The sequence below is a fragment of the Ochotona princeps genome, chromosome 15 (genome assembly GCF_030435755.1).
Source record: "Ochotona princeps isolate mOchPri1 chromosome 15, mOchPri1.hap1, whole genome shotgun sequence".
Classification (NCBI taxonomy): Eukaryota; Metazoa; Chordata; class Mammalia; order Lagomorpha; family Ochotonidae; genus Ochotona; species Ochotona princeps.
Genome location: NC_080846.1, coordinates 14823138 through 14842413, shown reverse-complemented (window position 1 = coordinate 14842413; position 19276 = coordinate 14823138). Strand labels below are relative to the sequence as shown.

At 45.6% G+C, this 19276-nt stretch overlaps 1 protein-coding gene across 2 annotated transcripts in view; it reads left to right on the top strand.

Annotated features, from left to right (window-relative positions):
* The window catches only part of SPIC (Spi-C transcription factor), a 35515-nt gene extending 17406 nt beyond the window's left edge, over positions 1-18109 (top strand). The window contains exons 1-6 of one of the 2 annotated variants that reach the window (XM_058673494.1): positions 3426-3504; positions 4617-4642; positions 7261-7354; positions 10890-11002; positions 12390-12498; positions 17657-18109. In XM_058673494.1, coding sequence (XP_058529477.1) covers positions 4640-4642; positions 7261-7354; positions 10890-11002; positions 12390-12498; positions 17657-18051 — 714 coding nt within the window. In that variant the 5' untranslated portion in view covers positions 3426-3504; positions 4617-4639 and the 3' untranslated portion in view covers positions 18052-18109. Of the gene's footprint in view, positions 1-3425; positions 3505-4616; positions 4643-7260; positions 7355-10889; positions 11003-12389; positions 12499-17656 lie in introns of those variants that run through there. The other variant, XM_058673493.1, reaches the window with a different exon arrangement.
* Positions 18110-19276: the final 1167 nt, after the last annotated feature.

The window sequence follows — 19276 nt, the reverse complement described above, 5'->3', positions numbered from 1 at the left end:
CAGGTCTCCCACGCAGGTGCAGGGTCCCAAAACTTTGGGCCGTCCTTGACTGCTTTCCCATGTCACAATAGGGAGTTGGATGGGAAGTGGAGCTGCCGGGATTAGAACCAGCGTCCATATGGGATCTTGGTGTGTTCAAGGCGAGGACTTTAGCTGCTAGGCCACGCCGCAGGGCCCTGGAGTGATTTCCATTGTTGCTGCTGCCAGGATTCCCTTAACAAAGTGTGCCCATGCCACTTTCCAAGTGCGAGAGCTGCTGCTTATCAGATTCTCAAAGAAGAGAATCTCTGACCAGTAAAATGCTAAAAGGATTATTGCGTCATGTTTTCAAGTCTCCACACCCTGGCCCTAGAGAAGATCGCCCAGGGCTTTATTTCCATTTTCTCCTCTGTGACAGAGTTGCATCAAAAACAAAAACACCCACTGTGTGTTTTGGCTTCATCAGGAAAGTTCTAGGCAGCTGCTCCAGCTTCAACCCTGCATTTTTTTTTTTATAAATGTCCATTTATTACCACCTTGCAGAATACAACTCCCGGGTGCCCACTGGGAGAATGCTAATTTGGAACTTCTCTGACTTTCCATTCTTTTCAAGGACTTCACTTGCTGGTAGTATGTGGCGAGCAGCAGCTGGGGGCTGTGGAGTCAGCTGTTGGGAAGATCCATTTGATACGAAGCACGTAATTCTGTCACCAGAGAGCCCCAGTGTTGAGAGCGGCACATAGTCAGATCAGCCCACATGTGGGTCGGTACTGCCCAGGCACTTGAAGCTCAGGGGAATTCACAACACATCTTTGAGCCGTAGTGTAGATTCTTCCGCGAACTGGAACCGTGCAGGTAACCATGATCATGTGTGATGTTTCATTCTTGTAGCCTTGAGGTGCAGTGTAGCTTGGTCCCATTGATGCCTCATTCTTCTCCAGTGTTGCTTCTCAGGCCTTCAGCCCCTCTGGCTTCCTTTCTGTGCCGTGAAGAGCCCCGGCTCTTTGCACCTGCTGTTTCTGCTGCTCAGATGTGTTCCTTGGCTTACCCTTGTTCGCATCAGTTACGTCTCACACATTGCCTCCTCAGAGATACTTTTCATGACCCCTCACCAGGACCTGCTACTCTCTTCATGAACTTTCTTTTTTGTTCTCCTGTGTGTCTTTAACTTCTTCTCACTTGAACTTATTCAGGACTGTAAGTCTTGTACTCAGACAGTAGTTCAAAGAGTTCAGAGACACACATGTATCGAATGAGTGAATTAAAAAAATAAGATTTATTTTATTTTTATTGGAAAGGCAGATTTACAAAGAGAAGGAGAGATACAGAGAGAGATCTTCCATCCACTGGTTCCTTCTCCAAATGGCTGTGATGGCTAGAGCTGAGCCAGTCTGAAGCCAGAAACCAGGAGATTCCCCCCGTTCTCCCACAGGGGTGCAGGATCCCAAGGACTTGAGCCATCCTCCACTCCTTTCCAGGTCAAAAGTGGACAGCTGACTGGAAGAGTAACAGCCAAGACATGACCTGGGACCCGTATGGGATGCAGATGAGGATGAATCCATGTGCCCCCGCACTAGGTCAGAACAACCGAATTAAACAAGATGTGTCCAAAAGGTTACAGATGCAGGGACTGGGATAGATGTCAAGCAACCTAACATCAGCAATTACAATTTTGTGTCTTTCATTAAAATAGGTACACTTTAGAAGTGGGCCTGAAGGGTTTACATTTACAAAACAAATTGGCTTTTTAAAGTAACTGATCTAGACACCTAGTCCCTTATCAAAAGTGAGCTTACTGCCAACATTTACAAAACAAACACTCACTAGCAAGTTTGAAAATGCACACCCACCTCACTCCCCCCACCCACAAGATTTACCGAAATTTCTTAGGCAGGTTTCCCCCTGGCCAAAGTATTACAGCAGTTGAAATGGTGGTGTGTCGCTGTCCTGCAGCGATGGACTTGGTGCACGGAGCCGATAATAACACGCTTGGACTACTGACTGATGATCAATAGCCAAAATTTATTAGGGGCAACAGACTTTATATGCTGAGGGTCATACAGGATTAGGGTAGAGATACTTAGTTCATCAACAGAACCATCAACTGTTTCTATGCCTGAGTTTGGAAGTCCTTTTGCCTTGTATATTACTTCCCACTCAACTGTTCTTATACAAATGATATCTCATCAGGTACACAAAAGGTAGCCATACAGTTGTTCTCATGCAAAGGATATCCAATCAGTCACACACACAAGACATCCATTCAGTTGTTTATCATACAAATATTGTCCCATCAACTGTAGTCCCGTGCTCGCTGACTGCGGTGGCTGACCTACGGTCACAATGTCCTCCTACAGTGGTGTACAGACCTCTAAAAGAGCGACGCACACGTCCGTGAGTTTCAGAAGAAGGAAAAGTTATCTCCACCCTGTACAAGTGCCTGCTAGATTGGACTCTGATACACAGGTAATAGGAAAGGTTAAGTGGGGTGAGGGTTGGTAGACTGAGACGGGACGCAAGCAAAAAGTGATCTTGCTGGGCTCATGTGGCGGCTTCAAGGCACGTTCAAGCGCCTGGCACAAGTGAACCTCTCTGACCTCTTCTGGACACTCTGGTGGCTCAAGCAGGGCAGGGGAGACAACAGTGCAGCATCCATTTCCTCCTTTTCAAGCAATACTGGAAAATCAGGCCAAAGCTGATCACAAGCAGCTTCTAATGTCAGGACTAGGAAAAGATGTTAGCTCGTAAGATCTCCAAGCAAGGCGACCCAAGATTGGCAGTGGTTTAGGAAGAAAGGCTGATTTGGGGAGATCAGAATGCACATTGTCCAGACATAAAGGACAGTGCAGAGTACAGAATCGGGGGGGAGAAGCAAGAAGACTAAGAAAAGGGAGGGGGGAATATTAGGATGGGTGTTGTGGCTTAGTGGCATAGCACGTGAAACTGCTGCCAGTGACCCTGGGATCCTAAAGGGGTGCCAGTTTGAGTCCTGGCTGTTCCACTTTCCACCCTACTCACAGCCTGGGAAAAGCAGCAGAGGATGGCCCAGGTGTTCACATTCCAGCCACCTCGTTGGGAGACCTGGATGAAGTTCCTGACTTCTGGGTTTGGCCTGGTTCAGCCCTGACCATCGCAGCCATCTGGGAAGTGAACCAGTAAATAGGTCTTTCTGTGTCTCTTCCTCAGTCTCTCTTTTAACAAGGTAGACACGCAGTGTATGGCTCAGAGATTTCTTGTAAAGCTAAGTGGGGCAGAGGAGCTGTAAAGTGGCACAGGGGCCGTTCACATGGTTGTTTCTAACACGTTTGGCCCGGAGGATGCAACTGCTATGAGCCTCTTCAAAATAATAGCCCTTGTGTCTCCTGGCCTCAGCAAGAAACAAATGATAAAGGCACTGTATCTTTTAAGAAAAATCCCCTTTTTGTAGTACTTCCTTAAAAGGAGCTACTTAATGCAACTCTGCCAGTGTCTTAAGGATCCTGATGCTAATGAAACATCTTGGTACAGGACTGAGGTCTGTTCCTGGTAAGTGTTCAGCTCACACTGTTCAAAAAACTTCTCAATAACTGTTCCCCGGTTCTCTTTTGACCTAGTCAATATTTCGCATTGTCTACCTCTTGGGTGGCCAGAAATGTTGATCCATCGAAATGATCAATAACTTTCTCAAACTTGTGTTTTTCTTCTCTTTGGGCTTCCTGCTTTGAAGACTCTGTAGTCTCATCAAGTATTTTAGTGCAGGCCCATTCTAAGTATTAACTTCAAGATATTTGGTGATTCAGCAGTGAGGAGTTCAGGGAAATTGACAGTCATTGGCATGATTTTTTTTTTTAAATTGTACAACTGTAATATTCATTAGAGGCCACAACCCAAACAGTATTTTGTGATTTTTCTTCTCATGTTATTTTTTCTTGGGGGGGGGGGGAGGGTATCCTTTCCCAAAGCCGAATGGAACTTTGGTGGTTGACATGTCAGATTGAGATATGTACAGATGTGTTTTTTTTAATCATGTATGTGTGTTGTGTTGTTCTGTATAGTTAAATAGTATTTCATGTGACTCTGAGTCTGTGTGCTTATTGTTTGCCTAAAGTGGAATCTAGGTCCTAAAGGGGCTAAGGAATTTGATCATCAAAATTGTAGATCAGAGTTCTTACTCTAAAGTTCTAGGAACTCCATGGGTTAAATGAAGCTCATAAACTATTTTATTTGTAAGTTAAGTCCATTTCTCATGGGAAGAAAGCAGAAATTGTGCCAGATTCACAGAAGGAAAAATGTTTTAATTAAAAAAATTGTTTTTCTGCTTCAGAATTTTTAAAGATGTAAATACTTTTTTAAAAAAAGGAATTTTGAAACACATAAATATTCACCTGAGTTTATTCCTTTATTTTCTTATCAGCCAAGATGTTTAGGCAATTAAACCCACATAGCTTTTCTTTTTAAACATCTTCAATGTTTTGTAATGATAGAAAACTAAATGTCTCTGAGAAATTTTGTGGGAAGAAAATTTTATGCTTTTCAGAAAACTTAAGTGATGCTCTTTTTTAACTTAAAGAATTTCTAAAAGTATTTTTGAGAAAAGTCTTAATTCATAAGAAAATTAGAGAGATTAATTTTGCTTTTTCAATATTAATTTTTTCCAGGATTGTCAATTCATTAATGAAGCATGGTAAGTTAATATTTAAAAAAAAAAAAAAAACCTTTATTCGTCTTAAATATGAAAGTATTTGGGTCAAACAAAATAATTAAATGGTTTGCAAAGACATTCAATTTTAGCCCTTAGAGACATGAAATCTATAACATTTCATTTTATAATTTTCAAAAAAGATTTATTTCTTTGAAAATCAACATTACAGAGAGAGGGAGAGACAGAGATCTTGCATGCTGCAATGGGCCAGGCCAGAACCAAGAGCCAGGAGCTCTGTTTGGGTTTCTCGGGGGTGGCACGAGTCCGAGCATTTGCGACATCTGCTGCTTTTTCTAGGCTATTATTTGGGAGTTGGATTGTAAGTGGAGCAACCATGCCGCCCCAGTGTTGCAGGCTGCAGCTTTAGCTATGCCATAAGGCTCAACCCGAGTATTTAATTGAATTTTTAAAAAGATTTATTTTATTTTTATTGCAAAGTCAGATATACAGAGAGGAGGAGAGAGATCTTCTGTCTGCTGCTTCACTCCCCAAGAGGCCGCAATGGACAGAGCTGAGCCAACCTGAAGCCAGGAGCCTCGCAAGGGTGCAGGGTCCCAAGGCTTTGGGCCGTCCTTTTCCAGGCCACAAGCAGGGAGCTGGATGGGAAGCAGGGTTGCCGGGATTAGAATTGGCGCTCATATGGAGTCCCGGTGATTCAAGGCTACTGCTCTGGTCCCTATTTTATTTAATTTTGTTTACTACTTTTAAAAGATTTATTTTACTTAAGTCAGAGCTACAGAGAGGGTAAGACAGAAAGAGATTTTCCATCCACTGGGTCACTCTGCAAATGACCTAATGTCTGAAGCTGGGCTGATCCAAAGCCAGGAGCCCGGAGCTTCCGAATGCAGGGATCCAAGTACTTGAGCCATCTTCCACTACTTTCCAAGGTACATTATGAGGGAGACAGATTAGAAGTGGAGGAGTCAGGACTAGAACCAGCGAGCATATGGGATGCTAGCATTGTACATAGCAGTTTCGCCCACTATGCTACAGTGTGGCCTGAGCATTTCATTTTAAAGCCGTGATGCAGGGTCTGTTCCTTTAAAGATACTAGGGACTTCAGAAAGTTTATGGAAAGTGTCTCTAAAAGATAGATGGGGCCCAGAGTGGTGACATGGTAGACTAATTCTCTGCCTGTGGTACTGCTGTCTCATAAAGACACCTATTCCAGGCCCAGCTGTTCAGCCTGCGATTCAGTTCCCTGCTAATGGCCTGGGAAAGCAACGGAGAATGGTCCAGTCTAGGGCGCCTGCACTCATGACGGAGATTCGGAAGAAGCTCCTGGCTCCTAGCTTCAGATCAGCTTAGTTAGCTCTGGCCGTTGCAGCCATTTGGGGATGAAAGGCCCCTCTCTCTCCCTGCCTCTCTCTTTGTAACTCTTACAAGTAAAATAAAAAAAAAACTCCTTTTAAGAAAAAATAAACATAAGCAGTTCTCTCTCATGAGGTTGTTCATTCATGTGTTGAGTGTGTGCTATTTTTTTTTAGGATTGATTTTTATTGGAAGGGCAGATTTTCAGAGAGAAGGCGAGACAGAGAGAAAGGTCCTCTATCCACTGGTTCACTCCCTAAATGGCTGTGACAGCTGAAGCTGAGCCGATCTGAAGCCAGAAGCCAAGAGCTGCTTCAGGGTCTCCCACGTGGGTGCAGGAGCCCAAGGACTTAGAGCCATCCTCCACTGCTTTTCCAGGTCATACATGGGGAGCAGGATGGAAAGTGGAACAGCCGGGATACAAACCAGTGCCCGTATGGGATGTCAGAGCTACAAGCAGAGAATTAGCCTTTTGAGCCACCACACCAGCCCTGATCACATCAGGGATTTTTTTAAAAACTTTTGATTGATTGTAATCTACCTGAAAGGCAGAGTGACCAGGAGACAGAAATGAGAGTGTCCTTCCTGTGCTTCATTTCTAAGATGTCCCCAGTGGTGTGGCCCAGGCAACACCACGAACACAACTGAAGCCAGGTCTCCCCCTCGGGGCCAGGGACCCAGGGACCCAGGCACTTGAAGCCTTGCCTGCTTCCTCCAAGAAGTTCATGGGCAGGAAGCTCGAACTCAGGAACTGTCATGGGCGAGGCATCTTCGGGTGCGTCAGTTTGTTCTCCTTTATTTATCTTCCTTTGTCCTCTCTTTTAAAAATTTGTTTATTTCATTTGAAAATCAAGAGTTACAAGTGAAAGTGGGAGAGGCAGAGAGAGGTCTTCCGTCTGCTGGTTCACTTTTTGGGCCACAGAGGAGCTGAGGCGATCTGAAGCCTCAGGGGCCAGGAACTTCTGGGTCTCCCACCTGGGTTGCATGATCCCGACTGCTTGAGCCAGCCTCCATGGCTTTCCCAGGCCATCAGCAGGAACAATACTGGAGCAGTCAGGACTCAAACCAGCATCGGGCCCATATATATATAGATTTTTTTTTTACATGTACTTTTTTGGAAAGCAGAGCAGGAGCCAGACTATAGTGCAGAGAGTTAAGCCACCAATTGCAATGAAAAATGTCAATAGTCTGAAGGCTGAGGGGCCTTCTTCTTGACGAAATGCCATTGTGGATGAGGAAGACACGTATCGTCAAGACTTAACTCCAGAGTTCTGCTGTTATTTCAACAGACTTGCACTGAACAAGACAAGCTGGGCCAAGCGTTTGAAGACGCTTTTGAAGTACTCAGGCAACATTCCCCTGGAGATTTCCAGTTCTCCCCAGGTAAAGCTGAGCCATTAATTAACCCTCTTCTGCTAGCTGGCGTTGCGCGTGGCAGACACCAGTCAGTGTGACCAGAATCGTGAAGATCAGTCTGCCTAAAGCTTCCAGGGTCAGTGCTGATAAAGGTGACAGGCATGCAGAATGCTTGAGCCTATAAAAAAGTTAAAACAATCTAGAGACTGACGTTTCACACGTAATCATAACGATGTAATTATCTGCTATTTAGAATATCATTTGGCATTTACTGATTTTTATATAGATAATATTTTAATTATTTACGAAGCACTTTTCAATTTTCTTCATTGATCTTACAAATATTCCATCCACAGCTATGCTACTGAGCAGAATAAGTCCTTTTTCTTGTTTTTAAAGATTTGTGTATGCTTATTGGAAAGGCAGATGTACAGAGAGGAGGAGAGACAGAGAGGAAGATCTTCCATCTGAAGATTCACTGCTCAAGTAGCTGCAATGGCCAGAGCTGAGCTGAAGCCAGGAGCCAGGAGCCTCTTCCAGGTCTCCCACACGGGTGCAGGGTCCCAAGACCTTGAGCCATCCTCGACAGGCCACAAACAGGGAGCTGGATGGGAAGCAGGGCCGCCAGGACATGAACTAGTGCCCATATGGGATCCTGGCGTGTGCAAGGCGAGGACTTTAGCCACTAAGCTACCACGCCAGGCACTACAAGCACTTTTTCCACTCCCCATCTATAGCCTATAGATGACAGAATTGAGATAAGAAGCAAACATGTTACCTATTCAGTTTCCATAGAGAATTGCAGAGAGTTCTAAGAAACCACAGAGCCTTGACCTGCAGGCAGTGTGGCCTCTAGTATGAGCAAAAGGGATGTAGAACATCTGCTGACGCCAACATGATGGGAGCAATGCCGGTAAGTTACAAAGTGACAAGAAACTGTAAGGCAGACGAATTCCCCTGGGTGCACACTGCCAAGCTCTCATGGAAAATGGAGCTGAAAGATTTATTCATTTTATTGGAAAGGCAGATATACAGAGAGGCAGGAGAGACAGAGAAGATTTTCCATCCGATGATTCACTCCCCAAGTGAGCCGCAATGGCTATAGCTGAGCCAATCCAAAGCCAGGAGCCAAGAACTTCTTCCAGGTCTCCCACGTGGGTGCAGGGTCCCAAAGCTTTGGGCCATCCTCGACTGCTTTCCCAGGCCACAGGCAGGGAGCTGGATGGGAAGTGGGGCCACCGGGATTAGAACCGGCGCCCATATAGGATCCCGGTGCATTCAAGGCCACTAAATTATTGTGCTGGACCCAATATGCACCTTTTTTTCCATTTTTTAATTATATTTTTTAGGGTAAAAAGGTTCAAGGGCTACAGAAAAGTGGGTAAGACTGTTATTTCCATATCGTTTCCTTCATGTATCTGAGGTAAAGCGGGATATTAAGGGAGAAGCCCCACCCACTCTCCCACCCACCCCGGTCCCAGATGTGGGGCATGCTCCGAGATTCTTGCTCAAATGGTTTTGATAGTTCACTAGTAATGAATTGCCGCTCCAAACACTATAAGGTCATTGAAGAATCCACTGATTGAAATAGTCCATCATGGAGTCTCCATTTGCCCAGTTTTTCACTGCCAACATATAGCTGAGGTGGTTGATTGACTTGTTCTGTCTTCTGTCTTTTCTTGGTTGGGGTTCTGAGTCCGGCAGTTCGATTGGGGAGATCCCCAAACAAACTTTGATGTGTTCCCAGACCAGATTTTTGTATGCACTAGCAAGTAGAGGGCCCGCACAGTTCATCACCACAATCAACTGGTGGTTGCAGTTGCTGGGTTGGTTCTGTTTTCAGCCCCGACTTCCACTGGAACCAATGGGTATTGCAGTCCAGCCTGGTTCTGTCCAGCACATACTCGGCCCTCACATAAACCAGTGGGAGCTGCAGCCTAGTTGGAGCGACCCACAATAACCCCTACCAGGCCTGCCTCCTACTCTGGTTTGCCAGTATGTGTAGCAGACTAGTCCAGTCTGTCCCACATCCCATTTGGCTCTCATACATGTCGAAGGGTGTTGGAGCTTAGTTCCATCCAACCAGCTCAACTATCCAGCCCTCATGGTTGTTGTTGGTTGCCTCTCTGTCTAGCCACCCCAGCCCCTGTCCTAGTTTTCGAGCCCTCCCGCGGGGGTGGTAACCTAAGAGGGAGGAGCCCACTATTTCCCTCCCAGGCCTCTCCCACTCCCGGATTATGCACTCTCCAGGTGGTTCTGTGGTTTAACTTGACAGAATTAGCCCCCAGTGCCAGCTTCTGCCAGCTGATGCTGCGGCTAAGCCCAAACAACCCTCACCCACCCCACTCTAATTTTGTTTGAACCAGTAGGAATAATCAGCCCAGCCTGGCTTTTCCCTGATCTAGTCCACATGAGGCACACAGGTGTTGTAGCCCTGCCTAGTCTTGTCTGCCCCCATCCCAGCTCACGCTCTCCAGTGAGAGTAGCTGTCCAGCAAGGGAGCCCCCCATAGTCCCCTGCCGGCTCCGCCCCCTCCCTTCCTGGTTCTCACGTGTGCTGTTGGGTGCTGTGGTCACATCCGGTACAGGCAACCTCACCTTGGCATTCCGCATTGTGTCCTAGTTTTTGTCACAACCGAACCTGGCTCGACCCACACTCTGTTCTGGTGCTTGGATTTGCCAGTGGATGACGTGAACTGATTTAGCCTGGTCTGCTCCCAGCAATGCCAAATGTATGCCAGTGGGAAACTTGCCTTGGCCTGTTCTGGGCTGTTTCCTATCATGCTTCTTGCGCTTACCTGCAGGGTGTGTGTCCTGCCAGAGGAGTTGCCCAAGTTCCTCCATCAGAACCCCTCCCAGTGCCAGATTTTGCGCATACCAGGGGGTCCATGAGCCACCCTACTCAGTTCACCTCCTGTCCTAGCAGGAACAGTGGCTTTTCCTGACTGGCCTTCAACCCAAACTGGTTCTTGCTGTTGGATGTTTCAGCCCAGCCATGGCTCGTCCATACCCACATACGGCTCACACATTGCGCAGTAGGGGGTTGAGACCTAGCCTAGTCTGTCCCACAGCTACCCTGGTCCTCCAGGACACCAGACGATGTTGGAGTCTGGCCCGGCTCGGTGCATCCAGTCCCAGTCCACACTTGTGCCAAGGGAGGCTACAACTGTATCCTGATCAGAACTCAGCCCCTATTCCAGCCCATGCGCCCCTTGGTGGGAACCTCAACCCAGTTAGGGTGTCCCCTTAGCTCCCCAACTGGGCCTGTTCCCAGCCATAGATCATGCGCATACCAGTGGTTGCTCTGACTCAGCTTGGCTCAGCCCCTCACCTGTCCCGACCCCTGCCTTAGACACTGTGGCTTAGCATCCCTGGCACACGCAGACCCGTAGGTGCAAGAGCCTAGCTCAGCATGACCTGTGCTCCATCCTGGTTTCTAGTTTCGCTTGTGAGCTAAGGTTTGTTTATTTGTTTTTTTTAACAAGCATTTTGGAAGAACCTGTGTGTGTGTGTGTGTGTGTGTGTGTGTATGTATACAAACCGATGTTTCTGTTTTCAATTAGATTACAAAAATTACCTGACTTTCGCCAACCACTGTCCCTACGTCAGAGGGAATGCCAGCTGCTATGACGTGGTGCCTGCAGAGGAGCCTCTTCATGCTTGGAGAACCATCATGGTGAATGCACTTACCTGGGGACCGTCCTGCGGTGGGAGGCGGATGTCCTCCTCACACCAGCTTGCCTTTTGGCCCGTGCTGGCTTAAATCCGACAGCTGCCAGTGACAGTGCTGACAGACCCAGGGTTGCAGCGACAGCCATCGTGGGTAGTTGTCAGCAAAGGCTGGTGGTGGTGGCACGGTAGGCTACCCTACCCTGTGGCCACCGGGAGCTAGATCGGGTGTTAGTTCATGTCCTGGCTGCTGCCGTTCTGATCCAGGGCCTGGGAAAGCAGCACACATAACAATGGTCCAAATCCCTGGGACCCTGCACCCATCTGGAAGACCCGGAAGAGGCTCTGGGCTCCCAGCTTCAGATTGGTTCAGTTCTGGCTGTTGCAGCCATTGGGGAGTGAACCAGCAGATGGAAGATCTTTCTGTCTTTCCTTCTCTCTCCAATAAAATTTTTTAAAAGATTTATTTACTTTTATTGGAAAGTCAGATTTACAGAGTGAATCTGAGCTCATCTGAAGCCAGGAGCTGATTCGAAGCCAGGAGTTAGGACCTTCTTCCGGATCTCCCACATGGGTACAAGGGCCCAAGGCTTTGGGCCATCCTCCACTGCTTTCCCAGGCCATAAGCAGGGAGCTGGATGGGAAATAGAGCAATCAGCATACGAACCAGTGCCCATATGGGATCCTTGGGTAGACTGACTTCAGCTACTAGGCTACTGTGCCGGGCCCAAAAAATATTTCTTTTAGAGTATGATATCCCTACTTCCACTTCAACTCTGACCCTCTAGCATAGCCCACACATCTTGTGGTTGGGGACCTCCTGCCTTGTTGGACAGCCTTTTGGCATGGGTACAGACTTAGTAATTTTTAACAAAAAGAGGAATATTTTTATTCCTGGTTCTGGAAGTACATGGTGGTGAGTCAGCATGCGATAATGAACTTGCTGACCCTAGCCAGAGCCAGTGGGCCCGGGTGTACATCTCTGCACCTCGTGGCCTCTCTTCCTGTCCCTCTCAAGCCACCAGGACACAGCTGTGGGGACTCCATTCCAGTCACCTCCCGAAGACCCCATCTCTGAAACTCGTAGCCCTTACCACTTTATCGTGGGGACGAAGCTGCAACACAGGAAGCCCAGAGGACATTGAAATCATAGCACGACCCCGTTTGCTTTCCCATGGGGTGAGGAGGACACGGAACTTCCTACACAGCTGAGGGGGAGTGCGCTTGCCTCCAGGAGTTGGTGCTGGCTCCATCCCGGGAGCGTCTTGCTGTAGCTGGCATGAGTGACTTCAGAACTTGGGAAATGCTTAGTCTTCTCTTTGCTTTAGCTTTTCGTTATAGTTGTCAGTTGGGAAAAAAATCCCACTTAACAGCCCGCTGTGTCTCTTCTGTAGAACAATGCTGCGGACTTTTACCCGGAAGAGAATTTTCACCAATCTTCACAGCACGCGACAGAAAGCCAGCTGGGACAACCTGCTCTCCTCCGACAAAACAGAGCAAAAGGTCAGTGATCGCTCCTTCCAGCTACAAGATTGTCCTCACAGCAGCTGCAAGGGGGGTTGATATCTGAGTTTGGAACTTGTAAAACACGTTATTGACATTGAGAATAATTTGACTAAGGCTGATTGAACCACTCTAAGCCATTTGTCACGGGTAAGACTTTTTAAAAATATATATGCATTATGTATTAATACATTTATTCCTGTAAATATTTAACTTTTTAAGATTTATTTATTTTTATCACAAAGTCAGATATACAAAGAGGAGGAGAGACAGAGAGGAAGATCCCCCGTCCGATGATTCACTCTCCAAGTGAGCCACAAAGGCCAGAGCTGAGCCGATCCGAAGCCAGGAACCTCTTCCAGGTCTCCCACGCGGGTGCAGGGTCCCAAGACCTTGAGCCGTCCTCCACTGCTTTCCCAGGCCACAAGCAGGGAACTGGATGGGAAGTGGAGCTGCTGGGATTAGAACTGGCGCCCATATGGGATCCCGGGTATGCAAGGTGAGGACTTTAAGCGCTACACTATCGCGCCGGGCCCACGGTAAGACTTTATTGATTCAGAGAAGTTGTGAAGCCACAAAGTATGACCCAGCTAAGAAAAAAATCTTAAAACTTTTTTTTTTAGTAATAAAAATGGGAACTTCTCCAGATTATTTTAGCAACCATTTTTCCAATGGTAAAGCCTTTGGAATAACAACCCATCTTTTATTGAGGTTTTTTTTTTTTTTTTCAAGATGTCATATAAAGCTTGGGCATTTCATAAGTTGAAAATTGTGATTTCACAAATGTAAGATAGATAATGGCCTTGCTGACTTGGTAAAAGTCCTGGTTGAAGTAGAAGGGTAAGCTCCGATGGCAAACATTAGGGCCACCCTGGTGTACTGCTGCAGCAAGGCTAAGTGGATACAGATTTGTAAGGCAATTTGCTATTTCCTAGATAAATCCACACATTTAAGCCCCCTGAGAGCTCATGGTTGAATGAGGTGTGGGTTCATTGTGTAAGCCTATACTGAGCTTAAACCCTTTGTCACCGTTTCCTTATTAAAAAATCGTAATCAGATCAACATTATAAGATTGCTTCAAAAATTAAAGAACAAAGTTTGTACAGTGTTGTGTTCATTGCCTAGCACTGTGGATAACTTCTGAAAATACCATTGAATACGTGTGTGTGTGTGTGTTCAGGCATATGTTAGACTGTTCATTGCAATGTTGTGTGTGATAGTAAAGAAACTGAAATTTACTATTCTGGGTGTATCAGGGGCTAAGAAGTATAAGATGTATACTATTTCTTTTTTTAAGATTTATTATTTATTTGTTTGAAAAGCAGAATTCGAGAGAGAGAGAGAAAGTAAGTCTCCTATCTACAGGTTCACTTCCCAAGTAGCTATCGTGGCCAGCGCTGTGCCAGGCTGGAACAGGAGGCTGAAACTCCATCCAGATCTCCCAAGTGGCACAGGGGCCCCAAAACTTGAGCCACCTTCTGCAGCATTCCCAGGAGCGTTAGCCAGGAGCCAGACTGGAAGTGACGCAGCCATGAAGGACACTGGCGTCAGAGGCGGGAGCCCTACCTGCTGCAGCATATCCCAGCCCTCATGTGTCCCAATTTAACAGTGCAATTTTAAAAACCATAATCATCATGAAAAATTATTTTCGATGAATATGTTTTACAATATAGTATTTTAATGCATCTTGGATACATAAAAAATTTTTATGACAATGATGGGAAGAAGGCTGAGCCATTCACTTTTTTTAAAGATTTATTCACTTTTATTGGAAAGGCAGACCGGATTTATGGAGATAAGGGGAGACAGAGGGAAGACCTTCCATCTGCTGGTTCACTCCCCAAGTGGCTGCAATGGCCAGAGCTGAACTGGCCAGATGCTGGGAGCCAGGAGCCTCTTCCGGGTCTCCCATGCAGGTGCAGGGTCCCAAAGTTTTGGGCTGTCCTCAGCTGTTTTCCCAGGCCACAAGCAGGGAGCTGTATGGGAAGTAGAGCAGTCGGGACATGAACTGACGCCGATATGGGATCCTAGCACTTGCAAGGTGAGGATTTAGCCATTGAGTCATCGTGCCTGGCCCAGATTCATAAAATTTTAAATATAACTTCTAAGCAAGGAATGTGTGCGATTAAACAAGTGACTCAACTCCTGGTTATCGTGCCTGCATCTTTCCATGTGGTACACTTTGCCTCCGGGGGACCTCATCCACCGTCTTCTGTTGAGATGTCGGTCTTTGTGCTGGAACAGGGACACGTCTGAAAGAAACCAGAGTGACAAACATATTCTGGGCATTTCATTTTGGGAAAAATTCACGAATACTTCAGAAACTTCTTGGAGCTTATTTTGTGTAAAATTCTTTGAGACCTCTGCATAGTTTTTTTCATGTTATACATTTTCCATGTTTTCTTTTTCTTTTTCTTTTTTTTTTTTGGTCATGTCCTTGTAGAATAGCCACAATAAATAGAACATATACAGTGATTGAAAAGGTGTGAAAGAATTTCTCATATATTCATTCAAAAAGAATTCTGAAAAATGCCTTTAAGAAAGAGATTTACTTATTTAACAGGGTGGTAAAGAGGAAATCATGAAAGGCAAATCTATGTGCTGATTCACTCTCCGAGTGCCTGCAGCAGCCAAGGCTAGCACGGGCTCTGGCTGGGAGTCAGGGTCTCTCAAGGGGTGGGTAGACCCAGGTGCTTGGCCCATTACCTCTTGCCTCCTCCCAAGCTCATTAGCAAGAAGCTGGATTGGAAGTGGAATCAACCTGGCACCCCAATATGGGAAACAGGTCAATTCCCATCCTTGAAGTTCCAAAATTGGAAAACAACATGCTCACTGCAGTTTTAACTTCAAGAAGTTCAGAAGTATATACATGATCAGTAAATGTGTACTTAATTTCTTCCCATGTTATACCCTAGATGTCATCATTTTCACCAGTTTGGTATCTAATCTGCCTGCTGCTAATTTCTGTATTGGTCAACAATTTAAGATATATTGTTTGGGACCGGTACTGTCGTGTAGTTGGTAAAGCTGTGGTCCGGGCATCCCATATGGGCACTGGTTTGAGAGCCAGCTACTCTTGTTTCTGAGCCAGCTCCTTGTTAATGCACCTGAGAACGCATGCAAGATCGCCCAAGTGCTTGGGCTCCTGCTCCCAAGGGAGGAAACTTGAAGACGCTCCAGAATGTTACGTTTGGTCTGGCTCAGCCCCCAGTCATTGTGGCCATTTGGAGAGTGAACCAAATGATGAAAGATCTTTCTCTTACTCCTCTCTGTAATTCTGGCTTTCAAATAAATAAATATTAAAAAAAATCAACAAAATACAAAACCACAAATAAAGAACATTAGCATGGAAAGAATGATTTTTAAAAAATTATTATTTATTGAAAAAAGTGCTCAATAATATGATCTCTTCTGCAGTTTAAAAAAATGTGTGTTATATATGCAGAAAACAAGCAAAGTATATCTTTAGAAGTGTTCCTGACATATTCAAACTTTTACTTTCACTTAGCGCTTCTTTTTGAATCTTTCACCGCGAGCATATTTTATTTCTAATTCTAAAACGTAAAAATTCAAACACTTGAAATTGAAAACATGTTTTCAGAGGCGAGGCATTAAGCTTTACTAGATTGCTGAAGGGTTTTGTTTAGTGTTGTGATTTAATTCATGATGTGTTGTTTTTTTTTTTTGGTAAGTCCCTTTCATTTCTCAATTCATAAACTCAAGATGATACGATGCAAGAAATCGACTTCGTACAAAATGTTTTCGGTTTCTGCATGAGTGATGAGCAAAGATTATCACCCCCCAGAGACTGTTAGAAGCAGCTTGGGACCCCTGGGGTCTGGTTTCCCAAGGGAGGTGGATTTCTCAGCTACTGACTAGAGCTGACGGGCACAGCGTTACAGGCGAAGGCCGAAGCCACGCGATGGGCTGCGACCTTCCTTCTCACAAGGAACTCTGGGCCAAAGAAATCCTATCAACCGAACAAACAAACAAAAAATACAAGTTTCCTGTCTGGCTATTTTGAAATCCAAATGGCTGCATTCCTAAAAAGATCAGCAACTCCGCTACTACCATTTTATTTCACAGAGAAAAAAAAATTTACCGTGCTCTTTCTTGTGGCTCAGAAATAACAGCACAAAAACATTTTGCAATTTCTACTCCAGTCCTTTTTTTTACCTTTCATTTTTCTTTTCCTTTTTTTTTTAAAGATTTATTTATTTTTATTGGAAAGGCAGATATACAGAGAGGAGAGACAGAGAGGAAGATCTTCTGTCCGATGATTCACTCCCCAAGTGAGCCGCAACGGCCAGTGCTGTGCCAATCTGAAGCCAGGAATCAGGAACTTCTTCCAGGTCTCCCACACGGGTGCAGGGTCCCAAAGCTTTGGGCCGTCCTCCACTGCTTTCCCAGGCCACAAGCAGGGAGCTGGATGGGAAGTGGAGCTGCCGGGATTAGAACCGGCGTCCATATGGGATCTTGGTGTGTTCAAGGTGAGGACTTCAGCCGCTAGGCCACGCCGCCGGGCCCTACCTTTCATTTTTCAAGTATGAGCCAGCATTAGTATTTTTGCCCAAGTCATTGTTGTGAGTTCCCCCGATAGCATATTCTATTTGCATCTCATCTAGCGTTTTGCAAATGCTAAAAAAGTAAAGCTTAATGGCTCGTTTCTGAAAATATGTTTTCAGTTTCAAAATCTCCTACCTCATGTATTTCCACTCATTTGAGTAAAGCTTCTACAATGGCCTGCTTTCTGGAAATGATTTTTGACATTTCCCATTAAAACCACTTTGCAGTCCATTTATTGTCCTGTACAAAGCTTAAGGGACTTGATGTAAAATTAGGGGTCAAGATTTATCCATGCAAAGAGTTCACAACAATGAGAACCCCAACTTCCATGGCTCCAGGGCCCCCCCACATGCCGGGAAAGACTGGGCAGAATTTTTGACAACTTCTGTGAAGAAAGAAAGGCTCCGTGTAACTAAGCCAAATAGATCCTTGACTTTCATATCCCATGAACGCATGCCATAAATGCATTCCTTAGGGGCTGTGTAGGAGGAAAACCAGTCCCAGGGAAGCTTTTAATTGTATGGTTGCACCAGGGCCCTTCCTGAGCAGATTGCGGTGGATTTCAGGGTGTTTCCCTCTCTGCTCTTTGCAGGCAGGAAGAAGCTCCGACTGTTTGAATACCTGCACGAGTCCCTGTGTAGTCCTGAGATGGCCTCCTGTATCCAGTGGGTGGATAAAAACAAAGGCATCTTCCAGTTCATGTCAAAAAACAAAGAGAAACTCGCTGAACTCTGGGGACAAAGAAAAGGGAACCGGAAGACCATGACTTACCAAAAAATGGCCAGGGCACTGAGGAATTATGGAAGAACTGGGGAGATCGTCAAAGTCCGGAGAAAGCTAACTTACCAATTCAGCGAAGCCATTCTCCACAGACTCTCCTCACAGCACCATCAGCCTGAGCAAGAACATCTCAGTCTAAATGCTTGGAATGCAAATCACAACTATACATATGTCAATTACCATGCATTAAGTCACCCAGATTGCTAAATGATGTTCTCTCATTTCACGGTGTCTTGGTTGGGGAATTGCTACATGCTTCAAGATTTCTCTTGTATGGCACGTGCAGTTGGTGGTCCACAGCTGCAGTAGCCACAGATTCAGCCAGTCGGGACTAACCAGCCATCTGAAAACAACAACACCCAAAAAACTATATCATATTGTCAAGGTATATTTAACTATTTGACTGGAGTCCTTTTGGTCAGTAGCAGAGGTGTTTTCTGCCTTTGTCTGTACCTACAATGCCCTTGATGCACTTAAGGAGTAGGATGTTAATCTTGTGACTTACTTAATGAATATACTATTGTAAACTATGGGGGGAAGGACCCAGTGCGGTAGTGGCTAAAATCCTCTCCTTGCACATACCTGGGATTCCATGTGGGCACCAGTTTGTATCCCGGCAGCCCCGCTTCCCATCCAGCTTCCTGCTGGGGGCCTGGGAAAGCAGCCAAGGATTGTCCAAAGCCCTGGGAACCTGCACGCACACACACTGGAGACCAAGAAGAGGCATCAGACTCATGGCTTCAGATCAGCTCAGCTCCGGCAATTGCAGCCACTTGGGGAGTGAATCATTGAACGGAAGATCTTTTTCTCTGTTTCTCCTTCTTTCTGTAAAATCTAACTTTCCAATAAAAATAAATAATAAAATATTTAAAAATCTACATGGTTGGGAAATGATGGGAGTGGAAGATGGGAGGGAGGAGAAGGGAGGGAGAGGGGAGAATCCCTATACAAAATGCTATCATGGAAAATAATAAAAATTATTTTTTAAAATTACGTCTCTCCTGAACAACTTGTCATTCTTCCCTAAACAGCACAAGTGTAATAGCTATTTACATAGCATTTGCATTGTGCTTAGTATTCTATTGTGTTTATTTGCATTGTGTTTAGTAGTAGTAATCTAGAGGTGATTTAATGTATATGGGAGGGTCTGGTAAGATCCAGGCAAGCACTATGCCATTTTGTACTGGAGTCGTCAGCATCTATGGGGTTAGGTCTCCTATGAAGTCCTAGAACCAGTTCCTGGTGGATACTGAGGGATGACTGTGCTGGGGAAACAGAAACCATTAATGTCACTGTCGCTATCTTTAACCAAGAGCCGAGAACTCAACTAGGTCTCATGTAAGCGGCAGGACCCAGCCACTGGATCCATCCCCGCCGCCTCCCGGGGTATGCCAGCAGGAAGCTGCGACTGCAGGCAGAGCCAGCATTTGAA